General features: G+C 38.0%; 1 protein-coding gene across 4 annotated transcripts in view; it reads right to left on the bottom strand.

Annotated features, from left to right (window-relative positions):
• LOC130912928 (netrin receptor UNC5C-like) overlaps positions 1-19,193 on the bottom strand; it is a 404,638-nt gene that overhangs the window by 22,197 nt on the left and 363,248 nt on the right. For all 4 annotated transcript variants that reach the window (XM_057831087.1, XM_057831088.1, XM_057831089.1 and 1 more), the window contains 5 exons: positions 17,142-17,242; positions 14,977-15,112; positions 14,809-14,896; positions 9,105-9,273; positions 4,009-4,242 (listed from right to left, as the gene is read on the bottom strand). In XM_057831087.1, the coding sequence (XP_057687070.1) occupies positions 4,009-4,242; positions 9,105-9,273; positions 14,809-14,896; positions 14,977-15,112; positions 17,142-17,242 (728 nt within the window). The remainder of the gene's footprint in view (positions 1-4,008; positions 4,243-9,104; positions 9,274-14,808; positions 14,897-14,976; positions 15,113-17,141; positions 17,243-19,193) is intronic.

Raw genomic sequence — 19,193 nt, 5'->3', positions numbered from 1 at the left:
TTCATATTTGTTCACTTCCTGTTTATCTAGGGTCGCTTCCTGTAGATATTGTGTCATTTCTGTTGATTTTAGAGCATTTTCAGGTCACGTCCTATCTATATTGGGTCTCTTCCTGTTGATTTAAAGGCATTTACAGGTCACTTCCTGGTGAATTTGGGGCCTTTCTTGGTCACTTTCTTTTTATAATGGCTCACTTCCTTTAATTTTGAAACATTTCTGCATCACTTCCTGTCGATATCAGGTCACTTCCACTTGGATTGGGGGCATTTTAGGTTTACTGGCTTTTGATATCGTCACATTCCTGTTGACATTTGACACTTTCAGGTCGCTTGGGTCGCTTCTTATTAATTTTTGGGCAATTCAGTTCACTTGCTGTTGATCTAAGGTAGAGGTCCTCAAACACAAATCTTGGGGGTCCACAATTATTTTTTTTCATACAAGCATGGGTCCATTTATTAATGTCGGTCAAGTGCAAGGCAGGTCGAAGGTGGTAAAGGTGGTTTTCTTTTGACCGAACAAAAATACAATGTACATTCTGATTAAATAAAAATAAATTAACAATACATTTTTTGACTTAAAATAAAAATACAAAAAAACCCCAAAAAACATGCAAGTACAATGTTTACATATGTACACTAAATAATTAACTAGATCTGTCATTAAGGTGCAAAAAATGACTATTGACAGTACATTTTGTAACTGTAAAACACTGCTGGACAAAAAAGAAAATGTGCAAGTAGTACAGTACATGTTCACTTGTTCAGAACATAAATGACAAGGTCTGTCATTAAAGTGCAAACATAACAATTATTGACAGTAACTTTAACTGTAAAACACTGCTCAATGAGAGAAATGGCATTTGGGATTCACAAAGCTGACTACTCACATCATCAGACAGTACTTCAGTGCGTCTTGTGGTTGATGATTCTGAGAGTGAGATTTGTTTGATTTTTGTTGTCATTTCCTCCTTTTCTTTTCCTTCGAACATTGCTGCCATCACTTCAGTCATGCACATATTATTTCTCCATCAGAGAACGGCTCCTTATGTTTGGCCAACACCCACGACACTCTGAGTAAGCACTCCGTTGCAATTTGTTGTTGTGTCATAGATTTAACAATAACCTTGCTTGACTCTTAAAATGACTGCTTTAACATGTTCATTTCTTGCCTTCTCAATTCTGATTTAGGAGGAAACTTATCTTCAAAAGAGCTGTAATGTTTAACATAATGGCGTTTCACATTTTCACTTTTTATCAGAGCAACTGTCTTGAAGCATATTAACCCTTGAGAGTCGAAGGACGCGCCAGCGCGTCCTCAGCGCACGTCGTCTTTGAAGCGCCCTCACGTTTTAATTACATCACCGACATGCCGTTGGTTGGTCTCGTTTTAAAGTGTGGAAGTTGCGGTTTACTCTCGTTATTATTTGAAGTCAATCGACCAACTAAAACGTGAGATATTGTCATTTAAGTTTTATAATTTTATTGTCCTCTCAAAAAAACATTAAAACGCTGCATGGATCATTTGTTTATGTCTATATTTCCATCATTTCTTGTCCTTTTTCAAAACGGAAGCACCATGAAAAAAACACAAATCAAACGAACCCTTTCGAAGTCACAGTGGAAGCACAAAATGCGTTTTTTTTTTTAATAAATATAACTGCCGTGCGAGGTTCCACCGAACGAGAGGGAGGAGTGTTCTGAAGCAGCGAGGTGGCGAGCGACGGCCGTTTGGATCGAGCAGCGACTTTGTGTGACTTTGAGAATGAACGGAAAACTAAATTTAGCGCAAGCAAGTGTGCTTTTTGATCAACTTGAGGAAGAGGATGGTCCAAATTCGTCCTCGAGTGAAGATAGTGACGGATTTGAACACGTGGGTGACGGCATCGACGAGCAGAGGTAAACCAACTCACTTTTTTTTTTATGCTGAAAAAGTTTCTTTTGATATTGCAAGCCAAAGGTAATTTTGATACAATATAAGTGTGTGTTTGTGTATATAATAATAAAATGTGCATATCAGATCAAAGTCGTACGTGCACTGTGTGTATCCCAGGCAGGAATTTATAATTTGTGGTGGTGTTCTTTCTATATGAAGATTAGGGATGTAGCACATATTCAGCTATGGTATTCTTTCTATTGTCATACATATAGATTTCCATTATTATTTATTGCTGTATACATTTTTATTGTATACTTTATTATTTTCATAAATACTAACTTTTTTTCATGTACATTTATAGTGACAATGAAAGTAAAGTGAAATGAAAATGGAAGGGTGGAAAAAAGACCGACACCCCATGGAAGTGTGGGCTGTGTCATGTAGCCCTGTGTCCCAGGACGAAACTGCTTTTCGGAGTGGCATGCCTGAAATTTTTTTTAACTTGTTTATTGTAAATATTTTTGAAAATACTTTTTTTCCCAATGTTATATATATATTTTTTTCCCACAATCAGTCTTCTCAATTTGTGTATATAAATGTGTGTTCAAGAAGCTTGATTGTGTGTACATAGTTTTCATCAGGTGATGGGCCGCAATACCTAAACTCATAAAGAGATGGCCTCTAAACACTTTTTGTGTTAGATGGTATATATTTTTTCACTGTTCTTCACTGTTTGGTCTGCTGTATATAACCGGTTTTGACTAGAGCATATATAAAGGCAAAAAACGCCTATGGCTATACCTGTTGTTTATGTTGAATTGTCAAATATAAGACTATTTATTCTAAATTTTTTTGGTTGAATGTTCATCCTAACATGTTGAATAAATATTACAAAGTTTCAAAACGGTTCGTTACGCATGTTTGGTTGTCAATTGGACGTCAATATTAAAAATTTTGACAAAACGATTTTGGAATTTTTGGTCTTTTTGGGCCCAAAATGATGATTTATAATTGGTCAGTGAAGGAAACAACAGTTTGGACATGAAGTTCAAGGTGTCACAAAAAAAGGGACCAAACCAGGCCATCGTAAACAATTCTTTCTTTGAAATATAAAGGCAACTTCAAAGGCATGCAAAATCAGACAAAATAGGCCCAGACCTTAAAGGGTTAAGCACATAGGTTTGATACTTGCAGTTGGTAAAATGGTCGCATATTTGTCATTCTATTCCTCATTGAAACGGCGATTTTCGTTGTCCACTTTTCTTCTCTTGGTCAACATTGAGCATGCCATTTTGTTAGATTCGGTCTTCTACTGGTGGAATGTGTGGTATTAGTGAACGTTGCTTAACGCTGTGATCTTGAACGTTGCCCGGATGCAGCGAGAGTGCTGGGGTAACACGGGGAAATAAATAAATAAATCACGCTTGCTCAAAGTATGACTCACGTTCTTGAATGAAAAATAAAGTACACGACAGCATGTACAAACAGATTGCAAAGTGCCGGGTGCGACTCGTGTTTGAGGTTGCTGACACTTCTGCGGTCCGTCCACGGTAGCTAATAGCATGCAGACTCTCAGCCAATCAGTGTATCCATGCACGCTTTCTCAGCCAATCAGCGCATCCACGCAGGCTCTCTAAGCCAATCAGTGCATCGTTGTCAAAGAGATGACAACAGAAGTGAGAACATGGAAGATATTTGACTAAAAATGAAACAGAATTTAGCACTAGAATAGTAGCGCAAAGCGATAGATTGGTGATTCATACAAATGATGTATGTTGAAAAAAAGTTTTTTTTCTTTTCGTTTTTTCGTTCGTCCGTGGGTGTGCCGTGGTCCGGTCGTGGACCACGGTCTGCTAATTGAGGACCCCGGATCTAAGGTCACTTCCTGTTGATATTGTGTCATTCCTGTTGATTTTACAGCATTTCCAGGTCACTTCCTATTGATTTTGGATCACTTCTTGTTGATTTTATGACATTTCCAGGTTACTTTCTATTGATTTTGGGGCGTTTCTATCAGAAATAGACTGTTTATGGAAAAAAGACCTAAGAAATGGTCATTATATCACAATTTATAAATTTGCTATGTAAATTTGTAAGTCAATTGAATAAAATGCGACAAAAGCAACGTCTGACCTTGAGCGCATCCTGCGTATCGTCCAGACAGTAGACCCTGATGTGATAATCCAACGTGGTGCAGGAGACGGGTCCAAAAACGGCCAGCTTCAGCCTCTTGGCGGCTGCCTTGCCTACCGACTGGCCCACCAAACAGTATGTGCCCAGAGTCTCCGTCAGGATATGACACGCCTCCGAGTCCATCTGCACGTAGCAGGGCGTGGTGAAGTTTTCCTCACCCACCACCACCACATCCTAGTCCATATACACATACATGTTAGTGGCGAAACAGAATGCTACGTTAAAAATGCAAAGCAGTTATCTATTTTTCTATCAACAAATCTCGTTGACATCTATTTACAAAGTAATAAGTTACCAACCTGACATACACTAAATTACCTGATGTGTCTTGGACTGAATGATCATGGTTGTCAAAATTACCAAAAAAGAAAAAAAAAAAAAAAAAGAAAAAAGAAAAAAAAGAAAAGAAAATTACGAATGGAAAAAAAAAACATTATCATTGGGCAAATTACATAAAACAAACAAAAAAAACCCAATAAATAACTAAAGCTATAATGTTAATGTTGCCGTTTCAAGTTCGCCCAATTTAATGATTCAAGGGAGCACACCGCTAGCACAACGTTTTACATTAGCACAACTTAACATTTCAAGTTGGGAAATCTTTTTGGGATTGCTTACTCATAAATGTACGATTTGTGCCAAAACCTGATCATTCAAGTTTAGCATAAGTCATTTTGTCATTTTAATGTTGTTAGCTTGATGAGTGACGAATGTACAAAATAAGTAAAATATCCTTACTCAAAATCTGAGTGTCTAATAATACAAGAATCATTTGCATAACTTATCGGAAGTTTTATTTTGCATATTAGAATACAAAAATTAATACAAATTAAATTAAAAATTAAAAAGAAACATTAAGCTAGAAAAATCAACTAATTATTCTAGTTCATTATTTTTATATTTATATTATCATTAATTATTCACCAATTATAGCTAACTGAATTAGAGAGCAGGAATCCTCAAAACTATTTAAAACAGAACCTTAATGAAAAATCCAAAAACATTATAACCTTGAGAATGATGTTGACATGTGTGGTTCCACATGGGTCAGTCTTGGGACCATTTGTATATAATTCAAACATTTTCATTAGGCCCCCGACCCCATACAAAAAAAAAAAGGAAAACCACAAATGAGTTTAGCTACCTTTGTATTAACTCACTGACAACAATCAAACTAAAATCAGGAGGACTGGCTATGAGTGCTCTGGTTTCACTGCCATTGACAGCACTAGATGTCCAATTCATTTTGACCGGGAGGGGTGAAATGAGGTTCAGTAAGTTTAGTCACGAAACAAGCTATGTTTCCCCATCAATACAAGATTGGAGTGGGCGCTAACATGCTACGAATGCGTCATTAAAGCTAATCACTACTGTGGCTAGACACCAGCAGAATTTAATGACCTCACTCCCCTCACTCCTTTTTCAAATGAAGGAAATGAACATACACACAAAACGTCCATCCTGATGAAACTTTCATTTTCCTCACTCCATCCCTGCCGCTTCACGCACACACGCACTTAGACGTTTCGCGCATGGCTAATTGTGCAGAGACATTGTGTGCTGCTGTGATAAGAAATAAGACTCACTATATGCGCTCAGACACACACAAACATTGCTGAGGCATCATGCTAAGAAGAAAAAAATATCAGAAACGAGGAGAACGGCAAGAGCATAACAAATGGTGGCAGATAGTCTCCTTGCCGTTACCGCCTCCTTTCCTGTTTGTTTCATTCCCTACAGACGTGCCACATATCATATAGCGTGTATGTCTGGTTGGATGAACAGGTTGGCCGTGTTTGTGTGCGCTGCGCTGGGAGATGTTCTCTTTTATTGCTAAGATGCTACAACAATAGTCACAAGTGGCTTCGTTATGCTCGAATGCTTCTTAATATAATATACTAACATGAGTGGCCGATATAAGCTAACAAGGCCATCTAGCTGTACTACCTTATTTATTAAAAAAAAAAAAAATCATAAACATCTTAAATAATGACATTATTTGCTGATATTTTGCTTGTAATTTTGTTATTTATTTTGCTGTGCTGTTTTATCCATTTCTTTTTTTTAAAGAGAACATTTACTACAAACTCATTATGTTTCATGAATATAATTACGAATAGCCATGTATGATATTCTGACGGTATGATAACCTTAAGGCAAAATATCATGGTTTCACGGTATCACGGTATTGCAATTACAGCTCTAAAATGTGTTATTGTTATTGAACAGGATTTTTATTTTTCATAACATTAGCAAATTGGAACATAAGTATAATGTTAAGTTAAAATAAATAAGTATAAATAAATATAATAATAATAATTAAAAAAAAAAATAGTATTCTAAATAAAATTAAAATAAATGCAGTCCTTTAGGTAAGCCTAATCCAGCGGTCTCAAACCGACTCCACAAAGGGCCGCAGTGGGTCCTGGTTTTTGTTCCAACAGATCCAGCACAAACAGTTCAACCAATGAGGTTTCTACTAACATAAGCAGCACCTGATTGCAATCAACTGATTACACTTGTAAGAAACCAGATTGGTGAAAAGGTATTTGTCTCGTTTGGTTGGAATGAAATCCAGTACCCCCTGCGGCCCTTTGAGGACCGGTTTGAGACCTGTGAACCCAGAGCCACAGCTCAACATTATTAACATCAGAACAAAAATAACTGAACTTTTTTCCATAAAAAACACGACTCGTATCACGTTTACATACTAAACACACTCTCTTTCGCTTTCTCTCTCTCTCTCTCTTTTTTTTTTTTTTTTTTTTTAAAACCTGTCCTGTTCAGCTGTTTGACACGGAGAATGGAAGTCTAAGTGCTGGGATAGTCTGAACAGTTTTAATGTTTCACATTGAGAGTCTGACATACTCCCATTGTGATCATTCAACATACCTCGTTTATTATGACAAAGCAGCGAACAGGAAGGGGTTATGGGGGACCAGAAGAAAAGAAACACAAGAGAAGAAAGAAAAGAAACACAAACAACAACAAGAAATAAATTGAAAGCCTAACTACACTAACTACTAATATGTTGGTGCTATCGTCAGCTAAACATATTTCCGGTTGACACCATGTGGGGGGCCTGTTGATCAGGGAAAAAGATGGGGAAGGCGGTGGGGGAGTTTATAAGCTTAGTGATTGAAAGGGGTAGAGTGTACACAAATCAGCTCTGTGATCTAGAACCCAGTAATCGTGTGAATCCGTTGTGAGTGTAAGCCCGTTGGCGACCGACCCTACGCTGCCCAATTGCTAATCCTGGCACCGGGATCCCCCTCCCGAGCACACCCAATCACATCCAGCTGCACGCGAGCCCCACCGGGCACGCAACAGCCACGCAGACGAGCGGAGACGCCACGCCGGCGCCGTCACAGGGCCACAGCCCCCACCTGGCCAGCCCGGGGAGGGAGGGCGGATCGGGGGGGGGGGGGGGGGGGGGTATTGCGCAGCCCATCCCTCCTCCCGCAGCCCAGCAAAGGAGCCCTCGTCCCCCCCGGAATCCAGGGTGGTCCCCCATCCGCCCACCAGGGCCACGACCCACAGCCGCAGCCCCCCAGCCGGCACGGCACGCCACGGGGCCCCCAGCGGCCCACCAAGACCAGGGCAGCGTCCCCCGCCGTAGCAGGCAACATCCAGCCGATACACCGCCGCCCAGCCAGCTATCCGTGACGGAGCACAGGGCGGATACCCAGTTAGAGAAGAGAGGGGAAGGCGGAGGTAAGAGGACGTCGAGGAGCCTCCGTGGGGCAACGTGAGACCGGAGCCCCAACCTCCGCCCACTCCCGCAGCCGGCAGCCCAGGCAGAGAGGAGGCCACGCCCAAGGAGCCATACCATAGAAAAAAAGTGTGGTACACACTCTCTTTCTCAACACAGACAGTTGCCAGAGAGAAAAAAACACCACGTTTTACCACCGCTAGACACACTAAACACGCTGGAGTTAACTCTCGTAGCTGGTGGGAAACCTTCATGTCTGTGTTTACTAACCTTTAATTTTGTATAAATGCAAAATCATATTGGAGGGGTTGCCTCTACGGCAGACACCCTCCGCAAACATGTTCTCTAAGCCGCATCCGTCTGTAACTTTTATGTAGCCGAAGTATTCCCATACCAACGATTCTGTTTTCTTCGATAGGGGAAAAAGTTCAGGAGTTTCACCTCCTCCAGCCATCGTGTAGCACAGCTGACTCACTGACACTGAGTAACAACCGGTGGGGGAGGGTTAAGCAACAGCTGCAAGCGAGGTATTTCTCCATGCATTTTTGGGACATAAAAAATAGCTAAATCCTTCGGGATGGTATAACGGAAAATTTTTGCGGTTTTGAAACCTTGACATTTTCATACCACGGTAAACCTTAAACCGGCAATCAGCACGTGTCTAATTACAACTAACTAAAATTAGAAATGACTAACATGTTAAAAAGAAATAAAAATAAACAAAAACAGAAATGTCCCCCAATAACATTCGATTAAAAAGAAATTAAAATGAGCAAAAACAGTAATGTCCCCCGATAATATTCGATAAATAATGAAATAGCATTAACAAAAACATTTGTTTAAGTTTTTGATTGTAATAAAAAAAAACTTTAAAATGATCAACATTTTAAACAAATGAAGAGATTATCGGGAGTTGAATCTTTTTTTTTAATTTAAGCTATTATTATTATTAAGTCTACGAGAATATCTCTATTAATATTTAAACATTTTAAAATATCTTATTTACATAATTTTTTCCTTTTAATTTAAAGAAAAATGTAAAAAAGAAACAAAGTAAAAAAATGTCAAAAATAAAAGACCATTTACTATTAACCCTGCCACTGACAACGATAGATGTCCAATTCATTGACACTTGGAGGGCTAACTGTGAATGCTAACGATAAACAAATGTTCATTTGCTGCCAACCCTCCCACCTCAAATGGATTGAACGCTGCCGCCAATGGCAGCCAATGAAACAAAACAAAACAAAACAATATTAGCTAATATTACAAACATTTAAAGGCAATGAATATGACAAAGTGTCAGTAAAGTGCACGCACGCACCTCCCACTCCCCCATGGCCAGTTGGTTTCTCAGCTGTATGAGCCAGTCCTCATGGACGTTGTCAGCACAATGGTGGATGGTGAGGATTACTGGTCTGGTCAGGAGCGCTCCTGGAGGTCCGCAGCTCACCACAGGGCTCAGCACAGTCTGCACGTCCTCTAACGGAGGTCTAGCCGGGACAGATAAATGTGAAGTCATGAACATGAAGTCAGGGTGCCATTGACGGTGGTAGCTGCTTTGAAAGTAAGCTACAATAAGGCAATCCTTTATTGATCCCTTTATAGGGGAAATTCAGGCATTTTAGCAGCAACAAACAGCATACAATCAACTGTTTTTATTTTGACCACACAGTATCTTTGGCATATTACCACTTAACGACACTGAAATTAAGAAAACACAGATCAGTAGGGATGGGACGATACACTTAAGCTCTTGATATAGCAGGGTACGAGATCAAATGTTTAAAAAAAAAAAAAAAACTATGTAACTAGAAGGTAATTCTTTTTGTTTCAGTTGCACATTTTTAATGATTAATATTTTCATGTAAGTATGTACTCCAGCAGTGTTTTTCCCCTGAAATTTTTGTTTATTTTTTTATATATACAGTACTGTGTTTGTTAAATGTAAATTCAGGCATCAAGTGGTTAAAAAGAGATGATTCAGTCTCAAAAAGCATTTCATCTGCCGCCACCTGCTGGTGGGTGTGAACCAAACCCCAGCCCCCCCGCTGCTGAGCCAAGGCGCATCTCGCTCTTTTTATGCAGTCCCCCCCCCCAATAATTTCTTTTGGGCCAGCCAGCACTGCTTGAAGCAGCACTAATCCTCGGCAGCATTATTGATTCAGCCGCCGGACCTCATTAATGACTCATGAAGGTTTCTAGAAAAAATAAACATTCCATCAAGGAGGCAAACTGTAGCGCAGTCACTTTGGCATCATCGATGCAGAGGTTGCTGCTTAATCCACTGCGTGTGAAATTAAATAGGACAAAACTTTCAAGGTCTTCAACCATTGACAGCGCTATAGACATCCAATCGCTTTCGACCGGGATTGGATGTCTAGCGCCGTCAATGGCACTGAAATGTGACCATTCACAGTTAGTCCGCTCACTTTAAAGCAGTGCTTGCTTATTTTCTGTTACGGCCCCCCTCAGGAAGACGTAAATGTTTCGCGCCCCCCCAAATCTCTGCCCCCACTGTAAATAGTACCAAATATTTGTCTATAAAATTAGTATTATTATAAGTACACCTCTGCACTACATTGTGTCCTTTTTAAAATTAAAGAAGAAAAATATAAATCAACTTACAATAAAGTATAACTATATTAATATTGTTTTGTTTGTGACAGAAAAGACTTAAAGCACATCAATTTGCCTGAATTAAAAAAAAAAAAAAAAAGTTACATCCAAACTGTAAAAATACACTGAAGGTGCATTTTTGACCAATTGATACTGAAAAACAAAATTTAATAAACTCAATAATAATAAATTCCAGTTGATTAGCAACACTAATTTATGATGACAACATGCCAAACAATTTGACCGAAAAAAACAAAAATTAATAGAACAAAAACAACAGTGTCATTGGACAGAGGGACAGTTTTTATTTTTGCTGCAAGCAGTATCAGCTCCTTTGCTATGCTGTCGGGTTATTTTGCACTGAGCAACTTGGTATGCCACCTTATATGATGCTTACAGTGCTCACTGGTTTACTAATGTAACACTGACAAAGCGGGACGATTGTTGGCAATATTCGGCACATTTTAGCAGAAAAAAAAAAATCAAGTGGCTTATCAATGTGATTGGGGTCTAATGTCTTTAAGTGACGTGTTAATTTGTTTGGCTTCTTGCTGTCTAATGCAAAATTTTTAGACACAGTAAAAAGACTGGTCTTTCCTCATTTCCCATTGTATTAAAAGTGAAAGCCAAAAGCCAAACGCTATAAAGGCTTCGTCATATTTCCTCATCTTAGCTCTTCATATCGCCAGTGCTCTTTGCTGTGTGCTCTTGTTTGGTTGAAAATACTGCGAACACTCTGAAAATGAGAGCGCCATTGCCACCCACTGAGTGGATGTGCAATTACACTTTATTTTAGTACAACAACAAAACTATGTACTACGAGGTCATATGCCCCCCCACCCCCCACCCGGACAAAAACAAATAAAAAAAATTGGGAAATTGATTAAAAATAAAAAGTTCAAAATTAAAAAAATATTTTAAAAAATATATATTATAAATATTATTAGAATATATATATATATATTATATTAATGTTATAAAAAATATATAATTATAATAATTATAATTTTTAAATTTGAGAATTTTCACTTTTTTAGCTGTATTTTTCCATTTTAATTTCCAATGTTTAATATTTTTGTATTAATATTATTTTTCATGTACTTGTGTATTCTTTCAATGCTTTATAATTTTCTTTTTTTTTATTTAAATGTAGGCATGAAAGGGTTCATTGTTTTATTTCATTACATTATTTGTAAATGTATTTTTAAGTCAGGCTAAAAATATGTTAATAAAACACTGGACTTTTTCCACATTTTTATACTCTTTGGCTGCCATGATGCCACTAGATCAGTGGTCTCAAACCGGTCCTCAAAGGGCCGCAGGGGGTACTGGATTTCATTCCAACCAAACGAGACAAATACCTTTTCACCAATCTGGTTTCTTACAAGTGTAATCAGTTGATTGCAATCAGGTGCTGCTTATGTTAGTAGAAACCTCATTGGTTGAACTGTTTGTGCTGGATCTGTTGGAACAAAAACCAGGACCCACTGCGGCCCTTTGTGGAGTCGGTTTGAGACCGCTGCACTAGATGTTTTTTTTTTTTTTTTTTTAAATCTAGATTTTCTTTTCTGCCGTCAATGGCATCCAATGAGTTATTTATCTTTTACCTTCTCCTAAATATCATCATTGGGCGTGAAATGCCATTTTTAGGCAAGATTTCCTTTACCTTGTCATTACTTTGTGAGCTCTCGTAAAGTGCTTGCCTAAAATGTACAGCCACTATGCAGTTGGAATATCAATATTTTTCTACTGTGTCCCGCAGAGTGTTAGTCATGCGCTGGCTTTTTGTGGAGAGGATTAGAGGACATGTGGCAGTAAAAACAGTAATCCCCAGAATAGCCTCTGGCGTGGAAATTCATGCAAAAATAAAAAGAAATCATCTGCGATATAGTATATTATTTTACAGTCTGTTTAAGTTTGGGCTTTAGTTTTTTTCAACTTTGCATTATGCTGATTGGTAACAGAACATCTGCAGTGGTTGTTTAAAGTGACACTCACACCGTGAGTCATAGAAGAAGAAAATCTAAATAAAAAAACAAAAACAAAGCATCTATCAGAGTTAGTATTAAAATGGGGAAAAGGTCCAGTGTTTAAAGTATAAATAATAGCATACTTTTTGTCTGACTTAAGGGAGAAAAAAACAAAAAACAAACAATATGATAAATTAAAAACACAATGCACCCTTCACGCCTGAATTTCCACATTTAAAAAATATTTATAAAGTATTGGAGGATTACACAAGTACATGAAAATAGTATTAATATGAAAATAATAAACATAGAAAAGTAAATGGAAAATACAGGTAAAAATCTGAATATTGGAAATTTAAAAAAAAAAATCATTAAATATAAAAAAAAGTATATGTGTTGCAAATGCATTTAAAATATTCATATAATGTATTCCTCATTTAAAAAAATGAAAAATGAGGAATACATGAATAGTTTCCCCCTTTTCATTTATTATTATATTGTCAAAAAACACTTTATTTATATATTTATTTTATTTATGAAATGTTTATATTTTATCAGTTTTCTTCCATTTGTTTTTACTTTATTATTATCATTTTTAATCTTTTTGGGATTTGTTTTAAATCTAGGATTTTCTAATTTGTTGTATAATTTATATGAAAAAAATAAAACAAAATAGAAAATCTCTTTAAATTTTATGATTGATATTATTTTTAGGTACTTCTGCAGTGCTTTTTGATACATATTTATGAACTCATTGGCTGCCATTTACGGCGCTACACAACGACAGACGTCCAATCCATTTAAACAGGGAGGAGCGAATGAATCGCTGTCAATGGCAATCGAAGAGTTAAGCAAATAGTCAAATTAAGTAGGGTGATAACTCAATATATGAAATCAATTTGTTCCGGAGTGGATTTTCATGATTTTTTTCATGTAATGAAGCGTGTTTTACATATAAAGGCCGAATTATACTTCCGCGTCAGACCTGCGCCGTCAAGGAAGACCCGAGTTACAACCCTGCGCCTTAGCCTGACGCTCTCCTCTCGAATTTTCTAACCTTCGCGTCGCGTAGATGTGTATGACGGGCAGAAACGGACTGTGATTGGTCCGCTCAGACTGTTGTTTCCGGTTCAACGCAAAATCACCGCCATTGTAAAATAGAATCAAACATTATTTTCTACACGCAAAAATGGACCAAGCCGACTGGAGTATCATCGAAGAGCCAGTCTCGTCAAGACATTATTGTGATTGCCAAATGGCAAGGTCGGCGATTGAAGAAAAAAAAAAAATTGAAGACCCACCGAGACGTGTGTGTTCGGAATCGAGTGGCCACACGAAACGGTGACCCAGTCGGCCAAAAACTGCCAACTTTTTATCACTTTATGTCGTATTTTTGGTTGGTGCACTTCATCATTTATTGTGTACATATGTTTGCTGTGAGTCTGTGACTTATTTAGTAATACTTTGCCGCCTCTTAATGGCGCTTAAGTGTAACTACTTTGTTAGGTTCCAGCTTCTACAGACGTTATCACATGACAACATTATTTTGGTGTTCGTGCCCAGTAAGTTATATTCTTTAGTTTCATTATATGTGTGCATTGTGCAGCAAACATGGTTTTTATTATTGCATTGCTACAAGCGGGAATTATCTATTACAGTACATATTATCTGTCGTGTGATGTATCATTTGCAAATGCTTCTAAAACTTTATAAATAATTTTTTTCCTGCACTGAAGCTTTCGTATCTGGAGGTGCGACTGCACCATGGAAACAAAGTTTAACATTATAAAAAGATCGGAGAAAGGAGAGACACCAAAGAACATTGGTAAAAAATCGTCGACCGTGGCGACCATTATTACAAAGACCATATTTTAGTGCACGTGAAGGGTTTCACCGCAATGAAGGATACAGTGTCAGTGCCCCTGAGATCTGAGAGGAAAAGAGAAAGATTTCCTACCAGATGGACATTTTCAATAACCTCACCAAGGTGGAGCAGCAAATAGAACCTGCAAATGCTTTCTCTGCAATAGCTCTCACAGCCACCCCCTTCTTCTCCAGCATCTCCATCGTCTATAACCTTCACTGGCTTTCCATTGCGGCAAGGAATGACTACAAGGTCTCTCTCCTTGCCTTCCAATGTCTCCACATAAATGCTCTATTATATCTATCAGAGCTTCTTACGCCACTCACTCAAGGATTATCTATTCGCTCTTCCAACACCTACAATTTTTTAAGTGCCATTATGTTGTAGCACTTTGAGATCTGTAATGTCCATGAGATCTGTGATATAAAGTATTTCGACGTAAATTTTGACCTTATTGATGAAATCCGACTTTCGCGGAAATTCGAGTTACAGCGCCATCGTAAGAATGGACAGTACAACATACGAGAGCAGCAGCATGGCATGCGGCCAGCGGCTCAGAAAGCATGGATACTTGCCTGGAACTGTCCTTCCTGTGCACCGTTACGTACATCTCGTAGACGCGGCCCTGGGGGACGGCACCCGCCGGAACCAGCAGACTCACTCCTGGTAGCCGAGAGGAACAGTGCCAGTTATTTCGGGTCGCCCAGATACCGACATTCGAAAGATGATTTATTTTTTGTTACCGGAGTTAGGCACGATGAGATGTCCTCCCTGGTTGTTGAAGGATCCGTGGGCAGTGCACGAAGGGTCTCGAGTGCGAGCCAAGCTCTGGTTTCGAAGGTTCATAGTGTCGCTGTTGTCCAGCAGGGACTGAGTTAACTGGGAAAACAAAGTTGGCACCAATCGAAAGTTGCTCAAAAAAACAAAGCTCGCTGTTTGTTGCGATTCTTCACATTTGTTAGCATTATTATTTAATATATAACTATGTATTTTATTTTGATGTAGCTTTTGGTGGGTATTATTGGTAAATTTTACTTATAGTATTTAATTTGCTTATCATGATTATTTATATTTATATACATATTTTTTTTAACTTTTATGCGCAGTAATTGCCTTTAATATTTCTTTTTTTTTTAAATTGTGTATTACATTTTATTGGATTCTTTTCCAGGGACAGGGCATTAAAAAAAAGGTTCTCCTTTCCTTTGATCAATTTATTCCATGGTTATAGGATTTAAATGTACATAAATCATTTTCCGAATGTATTGTTTTAATTAACTTTATCATTTTATCTGCTTTTAAATTTACATCAGGACTATTTAACTTATGTTTTTTTTCTTTTTCTTTCTTTCTTTCTTTCTTACTCTCTTTCTTTCTTTGTAAATGTATTATTTGAATTTTATTTTATTGGCTGTATACATAACATAACATAACATAACATAACATAACATAACATAACATAACATAACATAACATAACATAACATAACATAACATAACATAACATAACATAACATAACATAACATAACATAACATAAAGTTTTTATTTTATTATTTTATTTTCTCCGCCTCTTTTTTGTTGCAAATGTTTTCTTGAGAAGCGTAAGCAGGAAGCTGAGCCCGGTGCCTGGGAGCGCTGCCACCAGGCTCAGCTGAAAGAAGGAAGATCTCAAAACACCGTAGGGTAGAAAGTGCTTCAAAAACCAAAACATGATCTGCTTTGCATTTCAGCTCTAAATGTGAGCACTCACATGTAAAATAAGCAATTAGGATTCTGTTGTCATTTGCTCTCCGCGTCGGAGCAAATGCTTCAGTGAGTCGATGGTGAGGTTTTTTCTTCTTCTTAAAAAAAAAATCTTTAATAACTTATATGCTTCCATTGATAGTGATATGCATCCATTCCATTTGAACTGGGAGGTCTGGCAGTGAGCGAATGATTTATATATCGAATGATGATACAATGGACCCTCATGACTCAAGCACCTCACCTTACGAGTTTTTCACAATACCAGCATTGTCAGGAGACAAAGCAAGTCTCATTATGCGAGATTATGTTCACCATACGAGTGCCAGAATAGCCTCTATGCATGTCCGAATGCCTCGGAATCGAGCCGGGTGTCACACGAGCATCTCGCATCTATGGAATACCCAATCTGCCCAACTGCCTCTCATCCTCATTGCCTAATTTTGTATTGAAGTGAATCCAAATAATTTGTGCTTACAAGTGAACATTAACTATATTCCCCAGTTTACTTACACCCCAAATTTTGTTTTGTTAATGGTATGCTATTGTTTCCTTTAATGTTACAATGTATGTATGACTGTCCATTCTCGCTCTCCTCTTGATTGGCTGGCTTGCACTATCATGATGTCACAGTACTTCAGCCCTCATGGTAAGTGCTTATATATGAATAACATTGTTTTTATACTTTTTAATTTGTTTTTTAAGATTATTTAGCCTTAAAAATTATGCCTTGCATTATCATTTAGGTGTAACGTGTGTGTGTGTGTGTGGGGGGGGTGCTTCATGGGAAGTGTTGCACACATTACATGGAATTCAGTTTTTTTTTTTTTAATGGAGGAAATACATTAATGATACGAATTAATGTGACGTGCTTGGTCATGGAATGGATTGTGCTAATATCATGAGGGCAAACTCTAATTTGGTATTGATGCCATTTTTAAGCAAAAATAAATGTGGGCCACATTTTTGTCGTTTTGGCATTAACGCTTTGGCTTTCAGGATTAATATTAACCCATTGGCTGCCATTTATAGGTTGGGATGAATGAATTGGACATCTAGCAACCATCAATGGCACTGAAAGATGAGCATTCACAGCCAGTCCTCCCAGACTAAATGTACATCCATCATGCCATCGTCAATGGCATGTAATGAGTTAAGTCTTACCTTGGGGGAAAGCTTGGATGTGAAGTCGCCTCCCAGGTCATCCTGCGGTGTCACCAGGCCGGAGGAGTTATACACCTTGATCTTCAGGTTAGGCAGGGGATCTAAGATTGGAAAATTGAAACCATTTGATACCATACAATAAAACTATAATCGTTTTAAAAAGAGGAGGAAAGTAGAAAGTACCACAGTAGTGAGATTTATTAGCCTTGCAAGCAAGACGGTACTTCCCGATTCATTGATTCATCATGCAGTACCGTCCTGTAAAACACAACTGTCCAACCACTTCTCGATCATATGATGTTGGAGCAAATCAGGGGAAAGAGGCGGTAGCTGCAGATGTAACCAGGAAGCAACTATCTGCTTGAATAGTATGGTGGAATACAGAGCGTTTTTTGTATATACTATAGGTCAATTTCCCAGTTTTGTCTTGAATACACTTAATTTCCCTATTAAAAAGAACATCACTAAAATATTTTTTTGTTTGACAGGAAACGATGTTTTCGCGAGTGTGACGAGAAGAGCCAATCAGCAGCCGTATATTTTTTGAAGGTTTCGCCCATGAAACAGGTCTTGATTGAGTCTTTCCCAGATTGATATGTAGAATATATCGTAACATTTATATGAAACAATCAATCTGTTATGCTAGGTTATATACAGTATATTACATAGTCAAAATATTGACTGCATGTAAATACAGTCACCCTTCCCGGTCAAAATGGCTCGGATGTCTATCATCCCCAGTGGCAGCCAATCAGTTTAATACATGAAAAAAACAACAACAATCAAACAGAAGCCAGAATGAAATATTCCATGTCCTCATCTCCCCTGTGTGTGTTTTTACACTAGAGCTGAAACGAGTACTCGAGCAACTCGAGTAACTCGAGTTTAAAAACTGATCCGAGTAATTTTATTCACCTCGAGTAATCGTTTATTTTGACAGCTGTAAGCATCACGTTTTGCTAGGACTACTTTTAATGCGGGACAGCGCGCTGTCACGTGCGGAGAGGAAGAGGAAGAAGAAAAAAAAAACTTACCGCAGCCGACAGCCCCCACAAACGACGCCGACGTTGCTAAATACTAGCCCGCACAATGCTACATTGGTAACAGGCAGCGTCTGGTGCGTCTCATAGAGATCACATGTATGTTGAACTAGATGCACAATGACAGACTCGGCCGCGTCTGGGCAGCGTTTGTAAACAGCCGCCATCTTAAAGCAGTACAGCGCTAAGCGCTAATAAAGAGCGCTAAGCGCTAATAAATAAGATTAACGTTACTGTCGCTACTAGCTCACGGAACGTTAGCCCTGCGGAGGGCTAGGTTTCAATTCATTAAGACCACTGTCGATGCGTGGCTAACGTGTCTTACATACAGGCTTTAACATAACATAGCATTGTGGAGTGATGAGGGTGTAAAATAAAAACTTAATCATGCTAACTATCAATTTTAGCTCAGTAGTCATTGCTGGATAAAACACCAAGTAGCACTGGTCCCTAATGTGCTCCAATACAGCCTGTATCATACATTTATTTTGAACACAGCAAAAACTCAAAATCCTATCAGGACTTACAGTTTAGACTAACTTAAAACTTAACTAGAACTTAAAAATGGCTTGACACAAAGAGAAATTCAATTGAAACACGTGGGAAAAAATCCTAACTTTTAAGTGATGTGTGTTATCAAGCGTAATGGCATTTTTAGGTAAGATATATATATATATTAATAAGATCTAAAAGTTTTTTGAGTGAAAGCAGTGAATTAGTCTTTTTTTTTTTATTCTAGTTACATCTGAGATGCAATTGTTGGCTGTTTTCAACAATATACATCGAAAATAAAGACATTGATTGACTGTAAATGGTTCAAGATTACATGAAATGTCTTGTTTTCTCATGTATATGTATAATTGCTCTTCACCTAAAAATATATTTGTTTTATCCGATTACTCGATTAATCGATAGAATTTTCAGTCGATTACTCGATTACTAAAATATTCGATAGCTGCAGCCCTATTTTACACCACTACTTCCTGAAACGTCCCAAGTGATGAACGTAAAC

This window comes from Corythoichthys intestinalis, chromosome 3 (assembly GCF_030265065.1).
Source record: "Corythoichthys intestinalis isolate RoL2023-P3 chromosome 3, ASM3026506v1, whole genome shotgun sequence".
Lineage (NCBI taxonomy): Eukaryota > Metazoa > Chordata > Actinopteri > Syngnathiformes > Syngnathidae > Corythoichthys > Corythoichthys intestinalis.
The sequence above is the reverse complement of the archived record's forward strand: the minus strand, read 5'-3'. Positions and strand labels throughout refer to the sequence as shown.